Source organism: Acinonyx jubatus, chromosome B4, assembly GCF_027475565.1.
Source record: "Acinonyx jubatus isolate Ajub_Pintada_27869175 chromosome B4, VMU_Ajub_asm_v1.0, whole genome shotgun sequence".
Lineage (NCBI taxonomy): Eukaryota > Metazoa > Chordata > Mammalia > Carnivora > Felidae > Acinonyx > Acinonyx jubatus.
In genome coordinates, this window is record NC_069387.1 from 93,350,545 (window position 1) to 93,377,279 (window position 26,735).

At 38.6% G+C, this 26,735-nt stretch overlaps 2 protein-coding genes across 6 annotated transcripts in view; both read right to left on the reverse strand.

Annotated features, from left to right (window-relative positions):
* The window catches only part of PTPRB (protein tyrosine phosphatase receptor type B), a 118,710-nt gene extending 102,001 nt beyond the window's left edge, over positions 1-16,709 (reverse strand). For 2 of the 3 annotated variants that reach the window (XM_015063617.3, XM_015063616.3), the window contains exons 1-3: positions 16,552-16,709; positions 14,882-15,277; positions 5,162-5,418 (exon numbers count right to left, since the gene is read on the reverse strand). In XM_015063617.3, coding sequence (XP_014919103.2) covers positions 5,162-5,418; positions 14,882-15,277; positions 16,552-16,606 — 708 coding nt within the window. In that variant the 5' untranslated portion in view covers positions 16,607-16,709. The remainder of the gene's footprint in view (positions 1-5,161; positions 5,419-14,881; positions 15,278-16,551) is intronic. The other variant, XM_027071254.2, reaches the window with a different exon arrangement.
* Positions 16,710-17,286: 577 nt separating this feature from the next.
* Positions 17,287-26,735, reverse strand: part of PTPRR (protein tyrosine phosphatase receptor type R) — a 241,745-nt gene continuing 232,296 nt past the window's right edge. For all 3 annotated transcript variants that reach the window (XM_027071251.2, XM_053226493.1, XM_053226494.1), the window contains one exon: positions 17,287-18,493. In XM_027071251.2, the coding sequence (XP_026927052.1) occupies positions 18,400-18,493 (94 nt within the window). In that variant the 3' untranslated portion in view covers positions 17,287-18,399. The remainder of the gene's footprint in view (positions 18,494-26,735) is intronic.

Here is a 26,735-nt window from a genome sequence, read left to right on the forward strand (position 1 = left end):
AGATGGAGAAGAACCGAGTCACCCCTTCCTGCAGCCAGCCCTGACTGCTAGTCATGTAAAGAGAGGCTCTTGTCAATCTTCTAGCTCAGTTTACCCTCCAATCTAAATGCAGCTTCAAGAGTGAGCGCAGGTGAAACCGGCAGAAGAATCACCCAACTGATCAACAAAATCACGAGAAATAGAAAACTGTCATTTTTTACAAATTACTAAGATTTGGTTTGTTATACAGTGATGGAAAATAGATACAAGTACCCACCTCCCAGAGTATATGAAATTGCTTAGCATAGTTCCTGGCATACTAATCTTAGATATTATTTTTGTCTGTTAGATTCTTTTCTTTGCAGACTTTGTACAGTGTCTCTTCATGTTTCACTCCTTGTAACTCAGAGACTGGTGATGAAAGGGAAAGACACAAATACAAGCCACTTTCTCTTTGAAATGTTTTGGGTCATCTCCACCCCTGTTCCCAGCCCCATGTTCCAACGCCAATTCATTCTTTGATTGTGAATCTAGAACCCTGTGGTCATTGCATAAACACTAATTAGTCGTAATGACATACATAGCATTTCCAAGCATAAAATCTTAGTATTTTGGTTCTTGTTCTCTCTTCTCTAGATTTCTACCTCAGCTCAAGTGTTCTAAATTCTACCTAGTGGCTACATGTGACTGGGAACAAAAGGAATGACAGATAATTTCATAGTGTCACTAATTAAAATAACAAGTAGGAACTAGTGACTATTTTTGGATGAAGATTCCATTTGAAAACACGGATTTCAGATCGTCATCAATAGTTTCAAACAGAGAGGGAGGCAAACCATAAGAGACACTTAAATACAGAGAACAAACTGAGGGTTGACGAGGAGACTGGGGGAAAGAGGAAAATGCGTGATGGGCATTGAGGAGGGCACTTGTTGGGATGAACACTGGGTGTTGCATGAAAGCGATAAATCATGGGGACATACTCTCGAAACCAAGAACACACTGTATACGCTGTATGTTAGCTAACTTGACAATAAATTATATCAGAAAATGCAAATTTTAGGTAAAGATTGAAATCACTTTCTAACTCTCCATCCCATCCAACCCAGTTCCTTTGTCTCCCTCTTTCCTACTCTCCTACCTCTTATTAGGTTACTCCTATTCTTCTTTAGGCTCAATTTAGATATTCCCTTCACAGGAAGACACTCCCTGAAACCTTCACACCAGTTAGGAACCTTGCTTTTGAATTCCATAAGAGCCTGTGTATATTTCCATTTCCTTCAACCCCAGACAGCAGATGGTGAGTTCCTTCAGGGCAACAGTTTTGTCATTCATCTTTGTGTCTCAGTGGAAAATAGCAATGAGAGCTATTATTTCCTAAATGCTTGCTAAGGACCAAGTGCTATAGTAAGCATTTTGCATGTATTGTCTCCCCCAACCCTTGCAACAGCCCTCAGAGCTGGGAGTTCCTTCTTATAGGTGAGGAAACTGAGGCTTAGAGAATTTAAGTAACTTGCCAGGTCACTGGCTAGTAAGAAGCAGAGTTAGGGCTTTGATCTCAAAGACTCAACCACTCTGTTCTGACACTAGTTAGGTCCTCAAAAAATGTTCTTTGAGTTGATGAGCATTTTCCAAATCTATTGAATTGTATGGCCATCAATGCCTCTTCCCCTTTCTTCTAATTTTTTTTTGGTGGGGAATCGAAGGGTGATTAAGAGATGAAATGGGGGGAATTAGAAGGGAGAAAAAGGAACTGAAGATTAGCTCCTGAATGAAACAATATATGTATTATTATGTATTAAACATACTAAACTCTAGACACACGCAAACTTAAAAACACTAAAATGAAATGTGCAATAAAAATGTGCGTGGCTATTCAACATGACCATCGTATCTGGACACGGACAGTAGATGGGTCATTTGTTACCCATGTGGTCAACAATTCCACCCACTTCCATACCATTTCAATTGATTCATTTTCCCAGAATTCCATTCCATTATCCCTATTCTATTTTCCTGCACTGTGCTCTACTCCACTCTACTCCTCTCCATTCCGTTTCATTCCAGTCCAGTCCACTCTTCTCCACTTCACTCCATTTCATACCGTTCCTCTTCAGGCCACTCCCCTGCACTTCATGCTGTTCCACTTCCCTCCCCTCTCCATCTTGCTCCGCTCCATTCCACATCTTTCTTTTCCTTTCCTTTCTACAAAAACTCTATAACATATTGAGCACTATGTTCAGATGCTGGAGACGCAAAGCTGAATAAATACGGTCCTTATCCTCACATTCAGATTTTTCCCATCACCACCTGATAATATACCACCCCAATTCACAGCCCAACTGTACTGTCAATCCAAAATCACCACAGATCAGTTGCTATCTGATAAAAAACAAAACAAAACAAAAAAAAAAAACAAAAAAAAACCCAAAAAAAACCCCAAAAAACAAAACAAAAAAACCCAGTGGACACATAAAGATTTTCCTTTTACAGAATTCCAAGCAATCAAGTCAAATGATATCTAGGTATAGAGATAGAGTATCTTTCAAAATTACTTTCAAAGGACAATTACTTTCAAAGCATTTTACCTCCCACGTGACTTTTCCTTTCAAAATACCTAACTACAGCTATTTGTAATTGACTGTTATAAGGTAAGTGCTCATGCTAAATCAAATGATGATCTAGCAGAGATGTCTTGACTAAAGCATTAGAGTCATGGAAAACTGCAGTTTTAGAAACTGCCTTTGGAAGGAGCATAGCTTTTAGAACTTCAGCTTCCCAAGACATAGTTAAGATTTTGCCTGTGCTTCAAGGAAAAACTAGGGGATGAGTCATGACTTGATGACTACTAGATACGTAGCCATTCTGGTGCCCCATCTGGGAGCTCACAAACATTGCGGAGGATTTCGCTTTAGAAAAAGACCAAGGGGGTGCCTGGGTGACTCAGTCAGTTAAGCATCCAACTGAACTTCAGTTCAGGTCATGATCTCACGGTTCATGAGCTCGAGCCCCACATCGGGTCTCTGCTGTCAGCAGGGAGCCTGCTTCAGATCCTCTGTCTCCCCTCTCCCTTAGCTCCTCCCTGACTTGTGCTCTCTCTCTCTCTCTCTCTCTCTCAAAAATGAATAAACATTAAAAGAAAAAAAAGAAAAAGACTAAAAAACAATAACAATAAAAAAAACCCAAAATACACCCCTGCAGTGCATTTACCAAGACCAGAGACTGCAAATCCACGTATAAGGCTGGATCAGTTGAGCTCTATAACACAGGGCTGGGTTGACCCAAGGGCAAGGGTGCCTGCAGCAAAGCTCTGGATGTTCTTGATTCATCACAGTAGAGCCTGGCTGCCTCTAGGAGCTCTTTCTGTGTGTGTTTCACAGTGGTCCAATGTGGGAAAAAAATGGGAAAATGTTTTTTGCTAAAAGACCATCCTTGAGTGTGCAGGCAGGTATGTTTTTATTACAGTTTTATTCAGCCTGTTTCTTAGTTGACATACTTAATGTATTATATGATATATATATATATATTTTATATATATACATATATATAATTATATATTATTTTATATATATACATATATATTATATGATATATATATATCAGTACAGTATATGCTTATTTCCTTTTCTGAACTGGTATATGTGTATATAAGATATCCTATATATTCTTAAAATATACACTTAATTTTTGGTGTATTAGTTGTGTAAAAAAATTACACGTACACATGTATTTTCAGATGTACGTGGATACTCTTACAAACTGATGTTTTGGCTGAGACACATTCAGCGGAGACAAGAAGGTGCTCCGCCAAGAGGCATTCAATTTCAAAAGTAAGTGGCAAATCTCACTGGCATCAGTGGGTGGCAGGGCTTAGGAGTTAGAGATTTAGAGAGAGCACAGCACCAGTTCATGATGGCAACCTCGAGTGCCATCTCTCCTGTTCTCATTTCCTGTTTTCCTTCCCCACTTTCCAAGCCCAGACAGGTCTGAAACCACAATGATCAAACTAGGAGACATGGGTAAAAAGCTAGGTGGGACGTGGGAGGTTTTGGACAGGTTCCCTTTCCCTACGTCAAGCCCAAAGGGATGGGGTGAAGGGAGAGGACAAGCTAAGATTTATGTTGAATTTAGACTTTGGGTTACTTCCTGAATTGGATAATCCTTGCTAATGGGTTGAGAGTGAGTGTTGACTTTTAAAGTGATAATCAAGAGCGTCCAGAAAAGTCACGAGGCCTTCCTAAATTCTGTTCAGAGGCAAGGGAAGCACTAGCTTGTAGGGAAGATTTAGAGTAAAGGAAGGCTGGAGGTAAAAAGAAAGTTCCACAAATTATTCAATATACTGGTTATATTTGTTTTGTGATCAATACTGAAGTAGGTGCTTACTACTCAGGAACCACATGCAATATTAAATTCTGCACAAGGGGGAAGAAACCAGAGCACTAAAGGGGCGTTAAGTCATACGCCTAGTGTTGGGCTTTTACTTTCTTTCAATTGTTTTTGGTTTGCTTATTAGGAAACAGCTAAACACTTGCAAATGAAGCAGCATTTTTGATTTGTCTTTACAAATTGCACTTTTGCAGTTACACTATTATTGCCTAAAACGGTGGCCTAAAGCCCTGAGTGGGAAGCAGACCGGAAGGGATGAACTGAAATACTCCGTGAGCAGACTCTACGACTGCACTGTTGCTGCTCCCCCAGCCGTTAAACTTATCTGCCCTTTTGTGGCTGCTGATGTAGAATTGGTACGTGACTTTGAGTATTTGACTATGTTCACAAATCAGTCATAGTGATTCCTGAATCTTCCATTGCTTTGTGACTCTTTCCACTCCCTTATGAGCATAAATGATTGTGGCATACAATCAGGGGAATCTGCAAAACACTGATTTTAATTTCTATTGCCTGTTTTTAGGTTATGCGTAAGACTATGAAGCCTGACTTTGGTTCAGAAATGTGGCCAACCTGCAGGAGTGCAGTTTTGACATCGCGGCCTGATTGTCTTTCCCTCTGTCCTATCTCAAAGAGTTTTTCATCGCACAGAATGCACCATGCATAATTAGCAGCTAGGACACAGAGTACCTAATCACACATTTGAGTAGTGGCAATTCTAGCAGAGCAGATCTTGTCAAGCAGCGGGCTTTCTGAGACCGTTACAAACCACGCCCCACACCCATTCTCCCCTTACCTCTTCAGTGGTGCTGGAGAAGGGCCGAGTAGTCCAGGGGACCCAAGATGTCTCAGTCATTCCAGTCGTCTGCAGACTGGGGTGCTGTGTCTGTCTGCTGTGGCGGCGGTCGTGTTCTGTTGTACTTCTGGTGAAGGCCTCTGTGGTATTCCTAATAAGGTGTTCCGGGCTATACGGAACTGCATTAAAAGTGGTGGGGATTTGGGGTGGAGCCGTGTTTCTAGCGCTCCTTACCGAAACTTCTGCTCCCAGGCCAGCTGAGGTAAAGAAAGGACAGTTGCTAAAATTACCTTTGTGTTTTGTGGAGTCTTCACATAAAAGCAATTTGACTTCAGAAAAAGCAGGCCTCTTTCATAACAGGCATGCGAATGAGCTTCAGTTATATGAAAAATTCAAGAACTTGGAGTGTGACAATGCTAATTTCCAGTCCACCCATCCTTTGTCCATCTATCATAGGGTCAGGGGAGTTGTAGAAACCGCTACCAGAAAACCTCAGTTCTGTGTAGAAGATAGAATTAAATTTACTCTCTGAGCATTTAGGGAGTCATGAAATTGGCTTCAGGGGGTCCATGAATCACGAAAAACTTTATGCCACGTCCTAAATATATGTCCGTGCATACTTTTTTCTTGTGGGAGACTTTCATAGCTTTCATTCAACTTCTCAAAGGGGTCATTGGACAGAATGCCAGGCTGAGAATCACTACTAACAACTTGCTTAGCTTCGTCATGCAGATGGACGATTCCTGGGAAAGCAATGACTTTCTTTTACCACAGAGCCAACTGTTTCCAGTCCTAATTGTGTGAGCACCAAATCCTGGGACAGTTGTAGTTTCTGAGCTCCCTATCTTCTGTAATTGATTTAAAACTTATGAACTGGTGAGATTAATGTATAGCTTTACTTTGCAAGGCTGAATTGCCAATACTTAAAAATAATTGATTTGCAAATTAGGTTCACCTAGCCATAATTTTAAAACGTGCTCTCCATCTGTTGGGGATTTCGCTAACATATAAATTCTGGTTGAGTAAAAGTTGTCAGAGCCGGCACTCCTCACAAGTTCTCAGGGCATGCCAATGCTGGTGTTGATGGTCTTTGGACCACACTTCGATTAACAAGACCTGGAGAACAATCGTATAATATGAAGCGTTGGAAAGGACTGTAAATTATGGACTGAGGGGTATGTTTAGATGCTTCTATCAATTTCATTATGTGTCACAGTTTCCTAGGATATAAAATCTTGCCCAGTTAGATAACTATAATTTTGAAAAGTTTCTGGTTTAAAAACTGGCAGAAGGAAGATTTTATTTTTTACTACTCCTTTAGTGGTTCATTCAACCAACTATTTCTTGAGCAACTACTATGTGCTAAGTGAAGATCTAGGTGAAGGATTGCATTTTCCCTGTTCTGGTCCACCTTTCTGAGCCCTCTTTTGAATCTCATTTATTTCCATTCCAATTTCAGTGGACATATTTTGTATGATAGCATATATAAAGAAGAGAGGGATAAGGCACAGAAAAGAGGATAGAAATGGAAAAAGTATTTTTAAAATTTAGTAAGATAAAAAAAAATCTCACCAATTCTCTTAAAGGTTAACGAAATAATCACGACTGTATTAAGCACCCTCTTTGAGATGTGGAAAGTTGTGCAAAGTACCCTGTACATGGGATTGCCAGGTTTAGCAAATAAAAATATATGATATGCCCAGTTAAATTGGAGTTTCCAATAAATAACTAATAATTCAGAATATTTAGCATATGTCAAATATATAATATTACAAAGGTTATATTATATGTTACATATTATACTGGGAATGTACTGACATTAAAACATTGTCATTTATCTGAAATTCAAATGTAATTGAATGTTCTGTATTATAGCTGACAAACCTACCTGTAGATCTACTAGGCCTAGACTTTAATAGATTTTTGGACATTCCTGCTAGTTTCTATTTGTTTTTTCCTTCTGAATCATATGCCATTGCCATTGCGCCCAGGTTACTACCCTGAACATAGACCAGATTTATTTATCCCTGGGATGTTTTCTATATGACAAACCCAATTGTTCTATTAGCAATAATCGTTTATAATAAACGCCAAAAAGCAGCCTTAATTTTGCAGTCTTAATTGAATTAAGTGCTTGAATGTTCCTTCAAGAAGACATTTGTCTATTGTTGGGATATAAAATTTTCTGTACGTAGCGATTGGTATTTTAGTTATTTTTGGGCTTTGACCAATGCCGGTCCTCTGCGTTGATTACCACCTATGACATTTTTAGCTTTTAGACCCTCAAAAAAAATTTAATTATGGGGTTAAGACAAAAACAAACTTCCAAATACATAGTATGTAATTATGTGTCTTAGCATGTCAACCTATGCTTGTTCCTCTTCACTGAGGAGGAGATGGTTAAGTTCTTGTTCTAAGAACTTTTTTTTATTCATCAAGTTACATGATTCATTCAATGGATGAAACAAGAATCTCCCCAAATTAGATAAATGATCAAAACACTCTTGCAATTTCTGTGTAAGTAACATAGCTTATTACCATCACATGTAGCTTTGGAACATCTTATGGAAAAAAATTCAGTCTTCTGAAATTGTCTTTAACCTTCTAAGTGTATTTTTAAAACACTCCAAACAAGTCCATTTTACATTTTAGACCACTACCTTTTTTTCTAAAGGGAAAAAAAAAAAAGAATATCCAAGGTCGGTACCCCTTCATTTTGTCACTGTGTTTTTAACCTGTGCTATTTCAGAAGCAGGAAAGAAGCTTTAGTCTTAACATTTAGTTTCCAAATTTCGTGTGTTTTAAAGCAGTGGTCTGCAAACTGTGGTAGGCATCAGAATCCCCTTTGGAGCTTTTTAGAATATTGAAGGCTTGGCCCTTCACTAGGAGATTTGGTGTGGGACCCAGCACCTGCATGTCTAACAAGTTTCTCGGCGATTGTAATATATATCTAACTGTAAGGTTTTATCCATATACTCAATATGAGCCAAACTGAATTCTAATCATTCTTTACGTGGGTATCGAAGGGTTTAAAGTAGATGGGAGGCAAGAAAATCCATTCTAGAAATATATACGGCAATCGAAATATGCTGGTCTTTTCATCTCCTGAACTCTGTTGAAATGGGTGCTATGAAATTATATTGAAAATAGTATATCCTTGAATGTTTTGGTGTCTATAAATTCTTCTGACATTCTTTAAAAAGGTGTATGCATTTTACAGTTCATGAAAGAGTGAGATGTGTTTTGACAAATGCAAGGAAAAGTTCTTACACAATGGAACAATATGTTGAAGCTATTTTTAAAAGCTTTATTGTACCATTGCTACCACATTGTTTCCACTTTATGCATGATTCCTCTTAGAACACAATTCAAGATAAGGTATATCATCCTGGATACTATTTAAAAGATTTTAGCACTTAAGTTGCAGATAGCGCAACTGTAAGATGATTTTCAATGACTGTACCAGGTCAGGACGATATTTTGAATATATTTTTTAAAAAAGCAACATGTATTTTAGTTTATTAATTAGTCTATGAGTAGCTCAGATATGATTAATAATACAAATGTGATTTTTGTATAATGATAGTAAAAATACACAATCTGTTAGTTTCCCTCCTTTAAGTGATATGAATAACTTTCAACCATGCTGAAAAAAGAATAACTTGGACAGAACTTATTTAGGAGATAGAAAATTTCAACTATATTGGGACTCTCTTTTCTGTAAGAAGATGCCAAATATAATACACCTTTTAAAAGTGGGCAAAAAGTCTGGAAAAGAGATAATAAATGAAATGAATATACCTTAGAAAAAGGAAGATTTATGCATATATATTGTACACTAAGTATATTCCACAAGACTGGGCTAGAATAAAGTGAAGTGAAAGGGATACGAGTTATAACAGACTAAATAATTTTTAGAAATGCTGAAAAGAATAACATTTCAGAAAGTGTAATCAATAAAATAAAGGGTGCATAAGAGAAGACCTATCTAAAATTTGAGAAAGTGAACAAGGATGCGAGAAGTTTGTGGAAAGAGATACCAACGAGGGACGAGGGGGAATTTGTAAACAATGGGCGACATAACAAATCAGAGAATTTCAGAGGTCAATTTTTTTTTTACAGACTTAAGAAAGAGCCAAGATTAGAAATAAAGAAAGAAAAATTAAGTGGAAGTTGACATGGCATAGGAAAACATCAAAGCAGAGCATGGTAAAACATTTAAAGTAAAAAAAAAAAAAAAATGAAAACTTAATGAAAGCAATACTTTTCAATAGCCAATTATTATTCAACTACTATACTCCGAGTTGTGTTAGGAAGATGTGCCTGGTTAATCCTAGTGTCCTATGTTTTCTTTGGGGACATGGATATATATTAGATGGTGGGTACAAGGAAACTATGCTAGATGGGGGAGAAAGAATGGCTTTTCAATTCATTGCTCCTAGGCTGTGGGAGAGGGATGCTGAGGCAGGTACTACTTAAGCAAGGTCAGGAAAATGGAAGACGGAAAGTGGGTGAATAACTTGGTGTGCCCCCAGCTGACTTGTCCATTCGGCACAATAGGCACAGTACCAAGGACCCATGACGTTAAAAAAAATAATTTAATTAGAAAATTTTAAAAAAGGAAGAACTTTCAGAGTCAAAATGTTTGCTTAAATTTGTTTTTTTACACAATAGGGAAAAATGAGAATTTGGGGGCTCATGAAAATCTATGAAATTATTTTATTTATTTATTTTAATGGAGGAAGGGGCCCACAAAGGGCCCATGAAAGTCATACACCGCCATGGATGTGCCTTGATAAGTTCATTGACGTGTCACAGGTTAAAAATGGTTGGGGCACTCTGGATACGGTGCTGGGTATTTTTCTATAATCACGTAAATCATATACCAGGAACCAATGATCATACGATTTCCAGTGCTCCCATAAGTAAATGGTCAATTGCGAGGCCCATGTTTTTATAATCTTGCAAGGAGAAAATAAACCCAATGGCAGCAATGTGGTCAAAGTAGGATCTGTACCTACAAAAGACACTGTTGTTTTGTTTTGGTTTTTTCCTCAACTCTATTTACAAGCATTCCCACCAATCACTAAAGGAAGCAGCTTCTGTTAAGACCCTTTCTCCCAAGAGTATATATGGATATTACAGTGCTAATGCATTTTATTCCCTCACCCACGTTACTGCAATTAAACAATTACTTTAACCAGCAGTTATATCAAGTCTGTCAGCAATTGGTTTACTTCAGAAGCGAAATCTCTTTAAGGGATTTCACTAGCTCGGTCATGTTAGGGACATGTGAAAATATGTCTGCAAAAATTTTCCTGCCCTTAGGTAAATATGAGATTTGAGTTAGTGAATCTGTAGTAGATGTCACTAGAATATGGACTGGTTAGTTGACATCTTACATATAATGTTACTCTGCATTCAATACAAACACAGCTGAGTGAAAGTAACTGTTTATAAGTAGACACTTGGCATCCTTTGGAAAAAGTAGCCAAGTGATGGCACCTCTCATCTGGAAGGTCTAGAACCACTATGTTTAAAGAGTTTGTAAATTAGAGGTTTGGACCTCAGAATGCATTTTTACTCCTAAAGTAATATTCTTTTTTTTTTTTTAAAGTTAAAGGTGTGATTACATAAAATTGCAATATTACTGAACAGATTTTGGTTTTTCCTTATTCTTACTGTGTTATTGATAACTGCTTTGTGTTAATTTATAGACTAAGACTGAGAAATTATACACAAAGGATTTCTAAAAATCATTCTCTTAATTCAGTGGCTCCAAGGATGTAGCTATACAATATAACACCAATACGTACGAAGAAAAATTGAGAAAGTCTGTCAATCACCTTTTTGTTTTATTGACACATGGCCAAAGGTGTAAGTGTTTCCAAAGAGCTGGATATCTGGCACCTGACTGACAAAAGAATTTATGGAGGGAATGAATTTTTTCAATTTTTAGCCACATACATTGGCATTTTGGAGACAAGGTTTCGTTATTGCTCTTATGACTCAGAATAATAACTACTAGTGTCTAATTTTATAAATTGATTATAAAAGGATCATTTTTTTTTAAGAGTCTGTCTCCCAGGTCCTCTCCTTTTATCCAAAATGAAGGCATGCAATGTACTCTTTAAGGGACCGTGATTATTTGAGGAAATATGACTCTAGTATAGATCCTTCTCTCAAAAAACGCATTAATTTTTGCATTGAATTTTTAAAAATGTTTATTTATTTCGAGAGAGAGAGTGCGTGTGAGTGTGTGCGAGTGGGGGAGGGACAGAGAGAGTCCTAAGCAGGCTTATTGCTGTCAGCACAGAGGGCGACATGGAGCTTGATCTCATGAGCTGTGAGATTATAACATAAACTGAGATCAAGAGTCAGTCGCTGAACTGACTGAGCCACCCAGGCTCCCGTGCATTGAATTTTAATTCACTTCAGAAGCCTCCTCAATTCACCTTGTAACAGAGGAACTCTGAGGAAAGGAGAGGAAGAAGAAAAAAACATAGCTTCATGAGAACAGGGCACAGCTAAATTATGACAAAATCCAGTGAGCACTCAAAGGATTGGGTAAAAAATATGCAAATTTTAAATTATCCTTAATTTTTAAAACACAGTTGCTTAATATGACGGGCAAGAATGTACAGTGGAGAAAGGGGTACTTTATAAAGTTGACACGCTATTGTAATTATTTACATATCTGACTTCCCCATTACTGTAAAGAATAAGACATAGTCAGTGATTCTCAACTTTGGCTGCACATTAGAATAATCTTAGAAGCATTTAAAGAACATGATACCTAGGGGCGCTTGGGTGGCTCAGTTGGTTAAATGACTGACTTTAGTTCAGGTCATGATCTCACAGTTTGTGAGTTCGAGCCCCATGTCGGGCTCTGTGCAGACAGCTTAGAGCCCACAGCCTGCTTCAGATTCTGTGTCTCCTCTCTCTGTCCCTCTCCCACTTGAGCTCTGTCTCTCTCTCTCAAAAATAAATAAACAAAAAAAATTTTTTTAAATATGATACCGAATTCAATTGGCCTAGAGGATGAGGCTTGGGCATTAGTATTATTTCAAAGTTCCCACTGTGATTCTGATGAGATGCTTGGGTTGAGAATCTCTGGTGTAGGGTACCCGTAGCACAAGCTCTGGCATATAGTAGATATTAGGGAATTATTACTTAAGTACATGAATGATATCATGAATGTTTCCTTTATGAAACAAATAGTTCAGATTTTTGGCCTTCACAGATACACTATCTTTTACTGAAGAACTTAATTAAAAAGTTCATATCTTATGAATGGACAATATGCATAATTGTGCTGTCAGATTATCATATTTAGTTATCAAGTCTTTCAAAAAGGTCATTTGGAGTCATTCATTGCAAACATCTAAATGTAATTTAATTTTTCACAGTGGATTCTCTAGCAGATCAATGAACGTTCATGCTATGGGTCAACTGATATCATGTGTATCTTTAATCAACAGTAAGTTTGAGATGGAGGAAAAAATATGTTAACTTATAATTGTGTTCAAACATAAGTATTATACATGTGTATTCAAATATAAGATTTTTTTTTTGGTAGCACAATGGTGCAAATTTTTACTCTGCTTTTTTCTAGAAGTCTATTTTCTCTTCCAACCCACATTCTTGGGCATGTTTTGGATATGGCACATTCAGAGATTAACTGTAAATAGTCTATTTCATCCACTTACTTTTGAAGTGAAGTCCATCATCATTGGACAAGTTTTGCATGAAGGTCAAAAGAAATCATTTTCCATTAATTATATTCTATCTTGAACAATTCTCCACTGAATTGTAAAAGTAAATCTCCGTATTTACTTTTTAAAAGTTCTAGTGAAAGAATATACTGCTAATTAGGGTTTGATTGGAAGCTGGGAAAGGATCTCACTTCTTATGTTTAATGGTACAATGGGAATATTTATAATGTTTCTGTGTTGTTTAGGACAGACCTTGCCCAAAGAACTTGCTCATGAAAGGGATTGTACATATTGGTGTTCTGTGCTATATATTCTCTGATAAGTTTGAATTTTGTAGCTGACTTTTATATTTTTGTCTTATTCTCATAGTGAGAAGTTAAGAAGACCGGGACTGTTAGGGCACTTGGGTGGCTCAATTGGTTAAGCATCCAACTCTTGGTTTGGACTCAGGTCATGATCTCATTGTTTGTGAATCTGAGCCCTGTGTTTGGCTCGGTGCTGATGGTGCAGCCTGCTTGGGATTCTCTCTCTCCCTCTCCCTCTGCCCCTCCCTTGCTCCTGTGCATGTATTCTTCCACTCTCTATCTCAAAAAAAAAAAAAAGTTAAAAAAAAATTAACAATAAAAAAAGGCCAAGACTGTAATATTCAACTTCTATTGTAGAAAAGCCCATTGCATTGTTAGCATCTAATTAAACTCTTACTTAATTTACAAAATGGAGTGACAGAAAGCTGTCCAAGGGATCAGCATCGTGAAAAAACTCATAGGAGCCTCAAAAATAAACACCTAATAAAAAGATTTAAAAGTACAGTGAATGCTGATCCCCAAATGGGGTTATGGATCAAAATTATCTGGGGGACTTAAAAAAAAAATCAGGTTTTAGTCCAAATTTCTTGAAACAGAATCTTGACGGTGGTAGGGGAGAAGAAATGATGGCAGAGATTGCTTCTCCTCCCCCGGGTCGAATTCTTATGTAGTCAACTGGGCAAAACTCTGTGGTTAAGCATTTGTGAAACACTGTATAGTGGAAGGTACACTGGACAAGGAATTAAGACATTTGGGTTCCAATCAGACCTTTGCCACCAATTAATCTGGGATAATTCACTCAACCTTGATAAATTGCAGTCTCCTCAATGATGGGTTCTTTTCTAGACAATTTCTCCAGTGACTTACAAGGTCCATTTGTACCTAATATCTAATGATTCTATAGTTTTATCTTTCATGAATTCCTAAAGCAAATCTCTACTATAGGAGTAAATAAGCAATAAAATGATTAAGTAAAATAGAAAATTAAGCTGTATCCACAATAAAATCCCCAGCACAGGACTGAACTGTGTGCTGCACCAGGAATTTGTGCATGTATATACAAGTTTTTACTGGATCTGTCATCTAGATTATATCCACCAATGGTCAACAAATTAGAAAACTCTGTGACAATGCACTGGTTCTTACCATTTCAAAAGTATGTAACCTCTTGTACCCCTAAACTTTACTACAAAAAATTTGCAAAGGCACAATGTATTTTCCAGTCTTTCTCAAACACCATTTTAATGTTTTACTAGTTCCTCCTAATCAGAGAATTATCTACATCAGCAGAATTATTAATTTCCTGATCACTGGCTTTAGTCATTACATGTGTATGCTGCATTTATGCCTAGATTTATATTCCTATATAATGGTATCTAACCAAAGTGTCTACAGTGTGGTACAAAAGAGAAACTCAATAAATGTTTGTTTAATTAATAAAAGAAGCAAGGAAAGAAGGGAAGGAAACGTAAGAGGTAAAAGGAAAGATGTTGGGCTAATTTAATGAGGAGGGCTTATTTAACAAGGATAATGAAGTTTTCCACATCAGTGGGAACCACATGATCCATTCCCATTAGCTTATGAATGTGCCATAGATAGGCATTGTGTTGAGGTAAAAAGATATCCCTTTAATGTGAAACAAACAAACATAACATTGAGCAGAAGAACTTTCAGAATCAATTCTGAAAAGAATAGCTCACCTTTTTTTAAGCAGAGGCTTCCGTTCACTGGTTTTCCCTCCTTGTTGACATCAATTTTCATCCAGCTATGGAGGTATTTCCTGTCCTTCTTGACCACTACCTTGGAGCCTTGTTTCTTGAGAAAGAGAGAGGTATTTTCCACCTCAAGGAACCCTTCCTGCTCATGGCAAGTCCATCGGGGTGCCTGGTAGCAGTGGGTAGAGACAGCTGGTAGGGAAGGGCCACGAGAAGAGCTGGAGATGCCCAGGCACAGAGCAGATTTAACATGAAGGAGTTTTCCATCCTCAGTCCACATCCACTGCTGGTTCTGGCTGGTCCCATTGCACAAACCCACCACCACTCTCTTATTTTTGGAAAGGCACTCTTGTTTATGGACATGGACAATCTGAAACCCCTCTGGAAGATGAGATACTCATAAAGTACTATGTAGAAAATTATAAGGCCCATCAGAAAACAAAAACATCCCACCCGCAAATCAGTCCAGTGAAAATACAAGGTTTACTTGTCTTTTGCTATTACTATCATTTCGAGCGAATAGTCCCAGATTCAACACACGTGATTTAAAATCCCAAGGCTGACATTGTCAGACGGTTAAAATGTCATCCTTCGCTCCCTTTCTTTTACTTTCACATGGTTTAGGGAAGAAAACACACTCCCACTGAAATAATAAAAGGAAGCTTGAAAAAGACACCAAACCATCCAAAGAATATGGTGTGATATTTTAGCTCAATTATTAAATATACTGAAGTTATAAAAAGCTCCATTCCCCTTTTGACCATTATACTCTTTCCATCTCATCACCATCCCCCATTCTAAAAAAGCGCCCCTTTTTCCAATTCTTAAGTTAGCACTGCAGTATTTGTACACAAATTACATGGTTTGGATACGTGTTTAAAAATTAGATGTATTCATCTCAAAACAAAACAAAAATAAAACAAATTTTCCCACCCCTCTAAACCTTCTTAGCTAATAGTGACCAGTGAACGTATTGATCACATATACAATTTCTTACAGTCCTGGAGAGAAGCATTTCTCTATATTGTGACAATCTCTGCAAGTTTCCCTCAAAACTGATAGACTAAAAAAACAAAACAAAAAACCCCAGCATTTCTTGACCAAAAAAAAAAAAATTAAACATCCAATTATTAAACATCAGTATTAAAAAGTGAAATGTTCAGGATCAGAAACCATTTTCTGAGCTTTTACTTAATTTGCTCTACTCTCCCATGAAAATATTCAGACGTTCCTTCCAAATAGCAACTTCCAAATAAAACACACCTCACTTCTTCACCCCCTTTAGTTATATCTCCTTATATTTTCCTTCTTTAACATACACAAAAAACAAAACTATAACCTGATAAGGAAAAAACATGGAGAATGCCACAGACTGCCACATAATAATCAGTTTCTCCTCAAGGTGCTTCACTGTCTCCTATAAAGATGCCATTTCAGGAGCTCTCCGAGTTATTAGGAGGCCATTTATTTTCTTTCAGAGAAAAGTCTCAGCAGAGTGGACAGAGCTGGCTCTTTTTATTCCCCCTCCTCAACGTCTTTGGTTAAACTGCCATGGAGACCTGGCTCCATTTCCACCTTATTTCAGACACTTCAAAGGACAGAGACTCCTCTGCTGGCTGTTGGAGAAATGCCCCAAGGGAGGCAAGCCTACTCACCTGAATTCCCAAAGATTAAGCAGGTAAGAATCGCCATGTAAAATTCAGCCTCCATTTTCCACTTAACAACTGTTCATGCTTTGCTTGGGGGGAAAAAAAATCTCCCAGATAAGAGAAGCAAAGACTAGGAAGGAAATGTGCCTTCATGGTGGGGGGAAAAAGTCAGTGACGAGCACTTCCTCCTATTGAATTGTTTGGGGAAGTTTTACACCAGTGTCCTTTTGTCTGTTTCCTTAGAAAGAAGGGATTATGATTACCTCTCCTTTTTTTATGTAGAAAAAATTCTGACCTCCAGGAGCAGAATAAAACTTACAAGTTTTCTCCTACATCTCTTTGGCACATGACTACTTCTTAGCCTCAAGAGGGAAGAAAGGAATTGTAATCTTAGTTAATTGAATGTTCCTAAAACATTACATCTCTTCAGGTGATATTGATTCTGCTGAATAAACACAAGTCATGTAATTTATGAGGGCCTATGACAAGTGATATAAAGATGTAAACATGTACCGTTTGTATAATGATATGCTGGGAGCCTATTGAGGAAAACCACATAATGATGGTACTTCTAGATCATTATCCCTCAAGTGATGACAATATTACATTTAGAGACAGTTATCTCCACTGGGGAGAGGCAGAGACTAAAATTAAACCCATCTTATTACCTACTCCAGGCTTCCCCCAAAAGATAAGAGCTTCTTCCCAAGAGGAAAAAAAAGCAGATGTTTTACTCAATAGTTAGTATTAAGAGTAGTTTATTGGCAGTATGAAACAAAGTCAACATAGCTGCATTGAAAATTCATATTTGGGCAGAACATCTAGTGTTTGCTGAGTGCATTTTTTTAACTTTATTTGTCTCTTGAGGATTAAAACCTTTCAGAAATTTAAGAATATCCATGGCAGCAACCTTTTGGAGAACTTCTGGAAATGGGACAGTTTACTTCATTCCCAAAGGGATCTGCCTTTTTTTGGGGGGGGGAGGGGAGAGAGATTCTAGGTAGACAGAATATTCAAAAATTCCTTCTTAGTAAAAGAGACACGGATATTTAAAATTCTTGATACATCATAGTTGCTACAAATTTGTTTTTCCCTTTTAAATTAAAATGACTCACAATGTAGAAATACAGTGGCTGGAGTTTTGGAGCAGAAACCACCTCTATGTCCAATAATAGAGAGTAAATACATACACACCCAGTGACAATCATTGTGCTCTGTAATTGATTGACAGGAGGTACTGATAAATACACATTTATAGGTAATATTATCAAGACACATTTCCATATAAAATAGTACTGCTTTTGATTTTTTTTTTTCAAAAACAAGGACTTATTTGTGAAAAATCCATTATCAATCACTTGCGACCTTAACGGCAAGATTCTGGTAACTGAGAAAGGTAATAGCACTTAAAACAGGAACAGTTTAACAGCTGACAGTCCATTCACAAGACAGATTTTACAAACATTAAAGCATCTAAGCACATAATAATAATTTCTTCAGCAGCTTCTCCAGTTGTCATCTGATGACATATATCACCGAGTATTTCATCCGTACATTCTGTGTGGCAGGTAGTCAATACAGACAAAACAAAAGTCTCCTTAGCTGTGTGAGAAACCTATCATACCTCCATCAGCATAGGACCTTCAAAATAACTTAGGGGATGCTTACAAATGCATTCATATACACAAGAGGCTGGCAATCTTTAATTGTGTTGCCATCTTCCACAATCCGTGCCACAGCTTGGCTTCAGGACTTCTCTTTTCCTTCCATTGCAGGAAGTTCCTTCCAGAAGCCTCAGGTGGGTAATTGATTAACTACCCCTAGAGATTGATGGTCTGGTAAATCTTCAGAGAATCACTGGACAGTTTCTGCTGAAAGTCTGCTCTCATACAGGCACAGAGCATGATGTACAAATTCATACTGCTCACTAGTTTGGACCATTCCACCCCTACAAGAAAGAGAATACAGTAACTTCTTATTGCTAACGTCCTGCAGTCTTAAGAGACTATATCCAAGCTAGGGTATTATGCCAAAGACACAGAACTGTTGACCTGGTGAACTTAATATGCTAATGTGTATAAGGAGATTATCACAGTGCCTGGTATACACTAGACGCTTAATTAATTTTTGCTACATACATTACCGGGGAGGTGGTACTGCCTACTGGGTAAGTACTTAGATTTTCGGACCACCCAGGCTGAGTTGAAATCTCTCCTATACCAATTCTTAGCTGTGTGATCTTGGGCACGTTCCTTAAAACCTTTTATGTTTCAGTCTCCTCCTCTGTTAAAGTGGAATGATAGTACCTATTGCATAGGATTCTTGTGAGCATTAAGTGAATTCATATATCTAGAGTGTTAGTATCACTTCTCAGGTGGCTTATAATTCATCTCGTGTTAAAATGGTTTATATACTTGGATTAAAGTTGAAGCAGGTTCACCAAACAAACTCAACTGTGAGGTGTTGCTCTTTGTACAAGTAGAAAGAACAACTATCCTGGAATGGTCTCATTGGGTATGTGATATAGAAACAACCTTAATCTTTAGGTGTGGTATGCTGGGTATCTGAATACAATAGTGGGCGGGACTTTAAATGAGTTGGAAAAAGGGAATCGCTTTTTTCCCTTTGTTATCAACATTATCATTACTAGTTACTCAGGGTACCTTTTGTTCCTGGTTTAGTAGAAGGCAGCTACTTTCCTGAGAAATATTGATGATGCTTTTCATTATACTTCTATAGATAAATTAATTATATCACATTTTGCTCTTTATAATAACAGTTCTTTTACCTGGCAAAGCTACTGACAGTAATGTAAATGCAACTTATTGTTCCTGCTCACTGAATAACAGAATCACTGTTAGTAACTATTTGATGTCCTATAAAGTCTCTATAACCAATACAGTCCTACAACTGATTTCATTATTTCATTATTTATTTACTTATTATTGAGAAAGAGGGGGTACTAGTGTGTGAGGGGCAGAGACAGGGAGAGAGAGAGAATCCCATGCAGGCTCTGCACTGTCAGCGTGAAGTCTGAAGCAGGGCCGAGCTCACCCCAGGCGGGTCTCCGGTTCACCGGATGTGGGGCTCAAACTCATGAACCATGAGATGACCTGAGCCAAAGTTGGATGCTTAACTGACTGAGCCACCCAGGAGCCCCACAACCCATTTTAAAATTACATTTTAGCCAGTTCTTCCAAGAGGTTGTTACCATTCAAAATAATTAATTCTCGGCCATGTAAGCACTTCAACTTTAAAAACAAGATAGACTACCTCAGTGTAATGTGATTTCTGGTTAATGGTAATAACTGAAACTGAGCTTGTATCTATGTTTACTTGTCAACCTCTATAAATATAAGCTTACAAAACATTAAAATATTAAGCCTTCTCTCCTCCAAACTACGCAGTGATGTTATTAAGTGAGTGAGATTTCACCCTTCTAAATTAAACTAAGCAGGTTGACATGATGCCAAAATGATGTATTTGGCAAGAAACAAAGAGGTAAATTTCAGTGATAGCAACTTAATGGCAGAAGTATTTCATTGGTCTTTCCCCCCAAAACAATACATTTTATTGTATTGAAGGCAACTTTCTGGCCAATGTGTTCCTTGGTCATAAGTTGACAACAGAAATGGCAAACTGAAGATGTGGTTTTTCTTCTTCTTCTTAGCTGGATGGTAACATCTGGGCACACCTCAAACCACAGGAGGTGTCCAAAAGATGTTGGCTTTGGCTGTGATGCTTAAGAGACACAGCCATAGTAAATAGTAGGGCAGTTCCAGGAAGCTGAGAGGTACCTCCCTTTACCTGGCTTCACACAGCTCAGAGAACCATTAGTTTTCCCCCTTGAACTGCTGATGGTTCAATGTGGGGCCTTATATGTGGCTCCATCTCTTAGGCTCTCCTCTATGAACTTCGTCTCACCATTTACCTCACTTTGAGGTAAGCTCTTCCCTTTCTTGTCTGTTCTGGTGAGCAGTGGTATTTACGTGTCCAACTGGTGAATGAACAAAGACATGGTCCAAGTTTTCATACCCATGTTACCCCCAAGTGGGTCAGCAGCATATCTTCTTGCTCAGAGTATATTTTCTATGACATTCTGTTAACTAAGTCAAGATTGTTTCTGCCAGCAAATATGGGGGAGATGGGGAAGCAAACTGATTAGGTGTAGGCTAGCAAAATCTTGTGGGTATGCAGGTTTAAGGAAGGTATATGAGAAATTATTACTTCCCACCTAATTTGGAAAGCATTTTCAGCAGAGTGATTCAATTTATGCCAATTGCCGGCACAATGTAGGCTTTCCAGAAGGGAGCAGTCTACATGGCATATGGTCAGCTAGTTTCTGCTGGAATGCTCATGGGGAGGTGAGAGGTCTTAAGAAGCAGCCTTTCCCAAAGTTGCAGGAAAGCTTCTGAAGAGAGAAAATGAATCTGCTCCTATCTAACTTTCACCCCATTGGTTGAACTGAAATAACCCCAAAAAACGTCTAAAGACTCCCTCTCGTAGTCACACAATAGCTTTCTAAATGCTGGAAAACAACCATCAAAGTCCCGTAATCTTTTCTTCTCTAGACTAAACATCCTGTGGTCCCTCAATATTTCTATAAAGTTCGGTTTCCCAGTCACCCACCAATCTAGTCTCCTTCGTCTATAGGCCATTTTATCAAAGATGACCTTCTTACAGTGTTGTGTCTACTCCCGACAGGATCTAGTCACTGGGAATATTTTCTCCTTTCAGCTGCATGTCATAGGCCAATGAGCTTGCATTTGCAGGTACATCAGATGATAAGATCTCATGGTACCCATCTGGTGCCTGGTGCCCAACAACACTTTTAAGATATTGAGGGAAGGTTTGGGCTTATGAAGTCTGCAGGATTTTTTTTTTGTTTGTTTGTTTTAATTTTGAGTGTGAAAGTTACAGTTTGCTCTCATCCTGTACTTAAGCTATTGACTTTTTGAAACTAAGTACAGGATTTTCTAATCAGTCCTATTAATTTCAACTTGTTGGTTTCAGCACAAAGTTTTTATTTACTGTCATCATGATTTCTATCATTCAATATATTAACCTTTTGTTTCTTACTCCCAGCATTATGTCTTCCAGATATTTAAGAAGCATGCTTTATTTCTTTTTAACTGTCATTCATAATGGAGGAGGAAAAGACCGGGCCAAGGTGGGGTCTTTATTATAAGTAATTTGATATCATGTGATATACTGTCTATCCCATTCCAAAATTGTTTCTAACTAAGTTGTAGGTCCTTTAAAGATAGGCATAATGTTATAGCCTTCTCATATTTGCAACAATGAAAAGTACTTCCTAGTCTTAAGTGAATGCCTGTCATGTAGATTACTCAGGCCATGCTATTTTCATGTCATATGAAAGCAGATAAACTCTGAGCTAAAAGAAGGCAAAGGGCATTGCAGGATGCATTCACTGGAGTCTGGCTCAAATTCAGGAACTCATCACAATTATCTCTGAAAATATTTGGTAAATATCTAATTGCATATATTGGAATATAGAATACTCTGTTGATTTTTGTAAGAATTTAAAATTTAGGATTACCGTGCAGATTTTACACAGTCTTTTTATAGATTAGCCACGGTAAAAATAATACCCAAGAAGCTAATGTAGTGCCTGCATGCAAAATGCAGTTATACGATAAGTGAATAATGCTAGATTATACAGAACCCTCAGGAGAGCTCTGTAATAGTTCATCCTCTAGGAGAGCTCTGACTTGGTTGTTAGGTACCTTTCAGGTCAGACAGGGCTAGATGGACTTGCTGAAGTCTGGATCCATACAGTGATGTACAGTTTAAAGTATTTTTTAAAAATGTTTTTATTTATTTTTGAGAAAGAGAGTGTGAGTAGTGGAGGGGCATAGAGAGAGGGAAACAGAGGATCTGAACTGGGCTCTGCGCTGACAGCAGCAAGCCCGATGTGGGGTATGAACTCATGAACCCATGAGATCATGACTTGAGCCGAAGTTGGGCACTCAACTTAATGAACCCCTGAGGTGTTTCCCACCCCCACCCCCCAACCACTGATGTAAAGTTTAAAACACATGCTGGTCTTTGAAGGTAAGAAGCAGGGATGCTCTTTTCATTTCTTTAAAAATCATCCTCCAACTCCCTTTTAAAGAGCAGGCACTGGGGGCACCTGGATGGCTCAGCTGGTTGAGCTTCCAACTCCCGATTTCAGCTCAGGTCATGATCTCACAGTTTGTGGGATCCAGCCCCCTGATGGGCTCTGCATTGACCGCATGGAGCCTGCTTGGGATCCTCTCTCTCCTTCTCTCTCTGCCCTTCCTCTCAAAATAAACAAATAAACATTTAGGGGTGGATCAACCAAGGTGGATTTTAAAAGACTTCCATGCTGATCAATATGATGCTTCAGTGGAGAAGGCCTATGGGGCCCAAAATAGATGGACCATTGTGAATCAGGCAGCATGCCCCACCATTACTTAATACATTGTTTTAAAGCATCATGTCTCCTGGAGAATCTTCTTTAGGTACGAAGCTACTTCCCAGAGTTCCAGTTCCCAGATCAAAAACAAACAAGGTTCAATACCTACTGCCAGAGCAGGAATTAGTTTACCAAAAAAGAGTGGGGGAAAAAAAGCCCCAAGAAAATGGGGCAAAGGGACCAGTGAGTTATGAAAGTGACTGTGGCTCTGAAAGGTTTGGAATACCAAGGTGTCAGGTTCATCGCCCGTAGGGACTAAAGTGTGTTAAGACAGAAGAAGACACCATACACTGTTGTCGAGACAAATCCTTTCTCCAACACTTACTATCTGCTTTACCTTACTACATAATCTTTGCAGTACTCAGTTTTCTCATCTGCAAAATGATGAGGTAATAACATAATGGTGTCTACCTCGTAGCATTGTTGTGAGAAAGCAACGGGACAATCCATTCAAGATGCTCCGCGCACAGCAGAGCACATACAGATGCCAAGCTGCTAGCTATCGTTGTTGTTATTGTTACACTTTGCTGGTATCTGGTGGAATAGGACTGCCTGAAAGGCTCTGGGATGGGACCTCTGAAGGCCTTGGAAAACTCAGAATACACCTGGCAGGGAACACAGTATTGCCCTGGTTGGGCAAGCCGAGATGGAAAGGTCCAAATATGTTTCTAAATATTGACCAGCCTAGAAGTCTGCTACAGTAGAGGCAGATAATGGCATGTAAAGGAGTGGGCTTGGAGTCTGACAGATTCACGTTTGAATCCTTGCTTTTGAATCTCCTCACTGTATGATCCTTCCCAGCTGGGCTTTCTTCGCTTAAAAATGACACTAATGACAAACCTCAGCAGATTGTGAGGATTAAATTAGTCAGACCATTATCAATCTCTAGACAGAGGCTCTTCGCACAATTCTTAACAGCCCACGGTTCTGCGGTGGTGCCTGAGGGGCCATGGCAGGGTGGAGGAGGGGCTTGGGTTTTAGGACTAGCTCCTAATCCTGGTTTTGACCAAGGCAGTTGTGTATTTTATTTTATTTTATTTATTTATTTTTTAATTTTTTTTAACGTTTATTTATGTTTGAGACAGAGAGACACAGCATGAACGGGGGAGGGGCAGAGAAAGAGGGAGACACAGAATCAGAAGCAGGCTCCAGGCTCTGAGCCATCAGCCCAGAGCCCGACGCAGGGCTCGAACTCAGGGACCGCGAGATCATGACCTGAGCTGAAGTCGGATGCTTAACCGACTGAGCCACCCAGGCGCCCCTATTTTATTTATTTTTTAATTGGCTTTCAATGTTGGTGTTCTGTGGAAGATTTTGTCTTTCCATTATTTTGTTTCCTATTGTTCACCAAAAAAGTTTGAAAACCGCTGGCTTGGCAAACCGTATTTACCTAGTAAATTTTCAAGTTTTGCAAGGTTTAAACTGGGTAATACATAAAACGCTTAGCACAGTGATTGTTATTTAGTGAGTACTAAATAAATGCTACATATTATTTTTCTTATTCTTCTGGTAAGTGCTTAGCTGACCCGGTGCCTAGGGTGATCATGCGTCTGGTTTGCTTGGGATAGTCCTGGTCCACTCTTCTTGTCCTGTGTAATTGCTAATATAGCCACCCTTCACTGACAAGAGTGCCTTGGTCTGGATGATCAATTATTTGTTCACCCTAATTCTGTCCCGTTCCATGCTGTGGAAGAAAGTCATTCCTTTTATCACAGAAGTGGTATTGGTTGCCTGCCTCTGACGTATACCGCCCTCTAGAAATGTCAAACGTCTCATATCACATCAGCCCCACCAAACACAAAAACCAGTGTCTTCTGTCTCCATGCAGGGAAGCACGTAGCTGTGTCAGCTGGGGGTAGACTCAGGTTGGAAGGAAAAGCAATGTCGTTTTTTCCCTTTGCTACTAAGAGGGTGTGTTGAAAAAAACCAACCCAGATGCCCAGGAGAGAGATTTGGTTTTTCACATGTTAAAATTGTGACCTTTTGTGACTATTAACTCACACATACAGACAGCAACAGCCTTTCCTGCTGCACCGCCCAGCGCGTATCCGGTCTAATCAGTAGACAGAAGAAATTCTGCAGCGGTGACTCACTTCTGGGCTAACAATGGAACTTACGCTCCTTGGCTTTTTATTATTTTTGAATCTGGAATTCTTTTGGTAAAGTTTGGTACAGTAAATTTAGAACAAAAGGTGTGGATGTTAATGTGCCTCATGGGTAAAGCTTCGACAGCTTGGGCGTGAGTCAAGCCAGGCTAATGTCTGCTGCTGTAACTCAGGTGTCTTGAACAAAGGTTTTCCCCCGTGTCCTTTATATCGTATCAGGAGGGAGAATTTAAACATAAATGTTCTGATTCTGAGCAGATATTTTGACATAGACATTTTCTCTGGAGTAGCTGTGTTCCAAAGTATGTGTAGGGCATAAAAGCCAGCACAGACCCAACGATAATTCAGTCATAATTCGATGCTTTAGCATATCTTAAATTCCATTTTTTCCCTGAAAATTAACCAATTTTCTTCTGAACACCCAGGTTAATACTCAATTAGCTCTAAGCTGAGAAGGAGGAAAAGGTTGTCCTGGCAACCACTTGGGAGATTCATTTGGCATAATGTGTTCTTTAAGAGGACCTCTTGTTACAGTCTCAGAAACTGTGATGTCAAGTAAATAAGTCCATACCAGTCCCTGGGGCTTTATCCTTAAGTTTCCTTAAAAGAAGTAAACCAAAATGTTCAATTGCTGATCTTCAAATGAGATCTTTGAAATCCACTAATTTATGGGAACTTTGGAATGAGTCGGGAATGCAGAGAGATATGGAGAAATGTAAGGGTAGGGTTGATAAAAATTATATGAACAGGTGGAAATTTTAGCTTTGGAATTATTTTCAACAAGTTTTGGAAACAAATAATACTTTGGGGACACATATTAGCCTAGGAAACTGATGGCTTATATATTCCTCCTCTTGGATTGTTAGAGTTTAAAAAAAAAAAAAGAAAGAAAATCATCACACTAAAGTGATTAATCAAAACATTTAAACAATGATATGACGCACACTGGAAGCACTTTTCTATCCTGTCTGGGAAGCCACAAGCAAGGTTTTTGGATGTCATTCCAGTTTAAGGCCTCCAAGGTAAGGATGTACAAAGACAACAGCAGATTTCACCACTGACTCTCTAAAAGGAGGATTAGACAGATTGTTTCCTGTTTCTGGGGAAGGAAAAAAAAAAAAAAGAAAAAAAAAAAGAAAAGAAAAAAGCCTTGGGACTGCATATTATTTTATGTGCTTCACTTCCCAAATTCTGTTTTCAAGTTCTTCCAGTGTCCAAAGGTGCCAAATGAGATTAAGAGAAATATGATGAGGAAGAAGTTGTTCGAGGTTAACCTGCGAAGGAACATGTTCCTTTCATCCTTGCCTAGATGTCTTCTGATGGCCACATATTGTTCCTGAGTCATTTTCTATGTGCATGGGAGGCATTTTTTGAGTTTTTAAAAAATTTTTATTATTTTTAAATTAATTATTTATTTGTTTTTTAGAAAGAGAGAGAGGGGGGCAGAGAGAGTATGCCCATGCAAGCGAGTACAGGAAGGGCATAGGGAGAGAGAGAATCTTCAGCAGGCTCAGCGCTGAGCCTGATGCAGGGCTCAATCCCACAACCCTGGTATCATGACCCGAGCCGAAATCAAGAGTCAGGTGCACAATTGACTGAGCTACCTGGGAGCCTCCTGAGTTTCC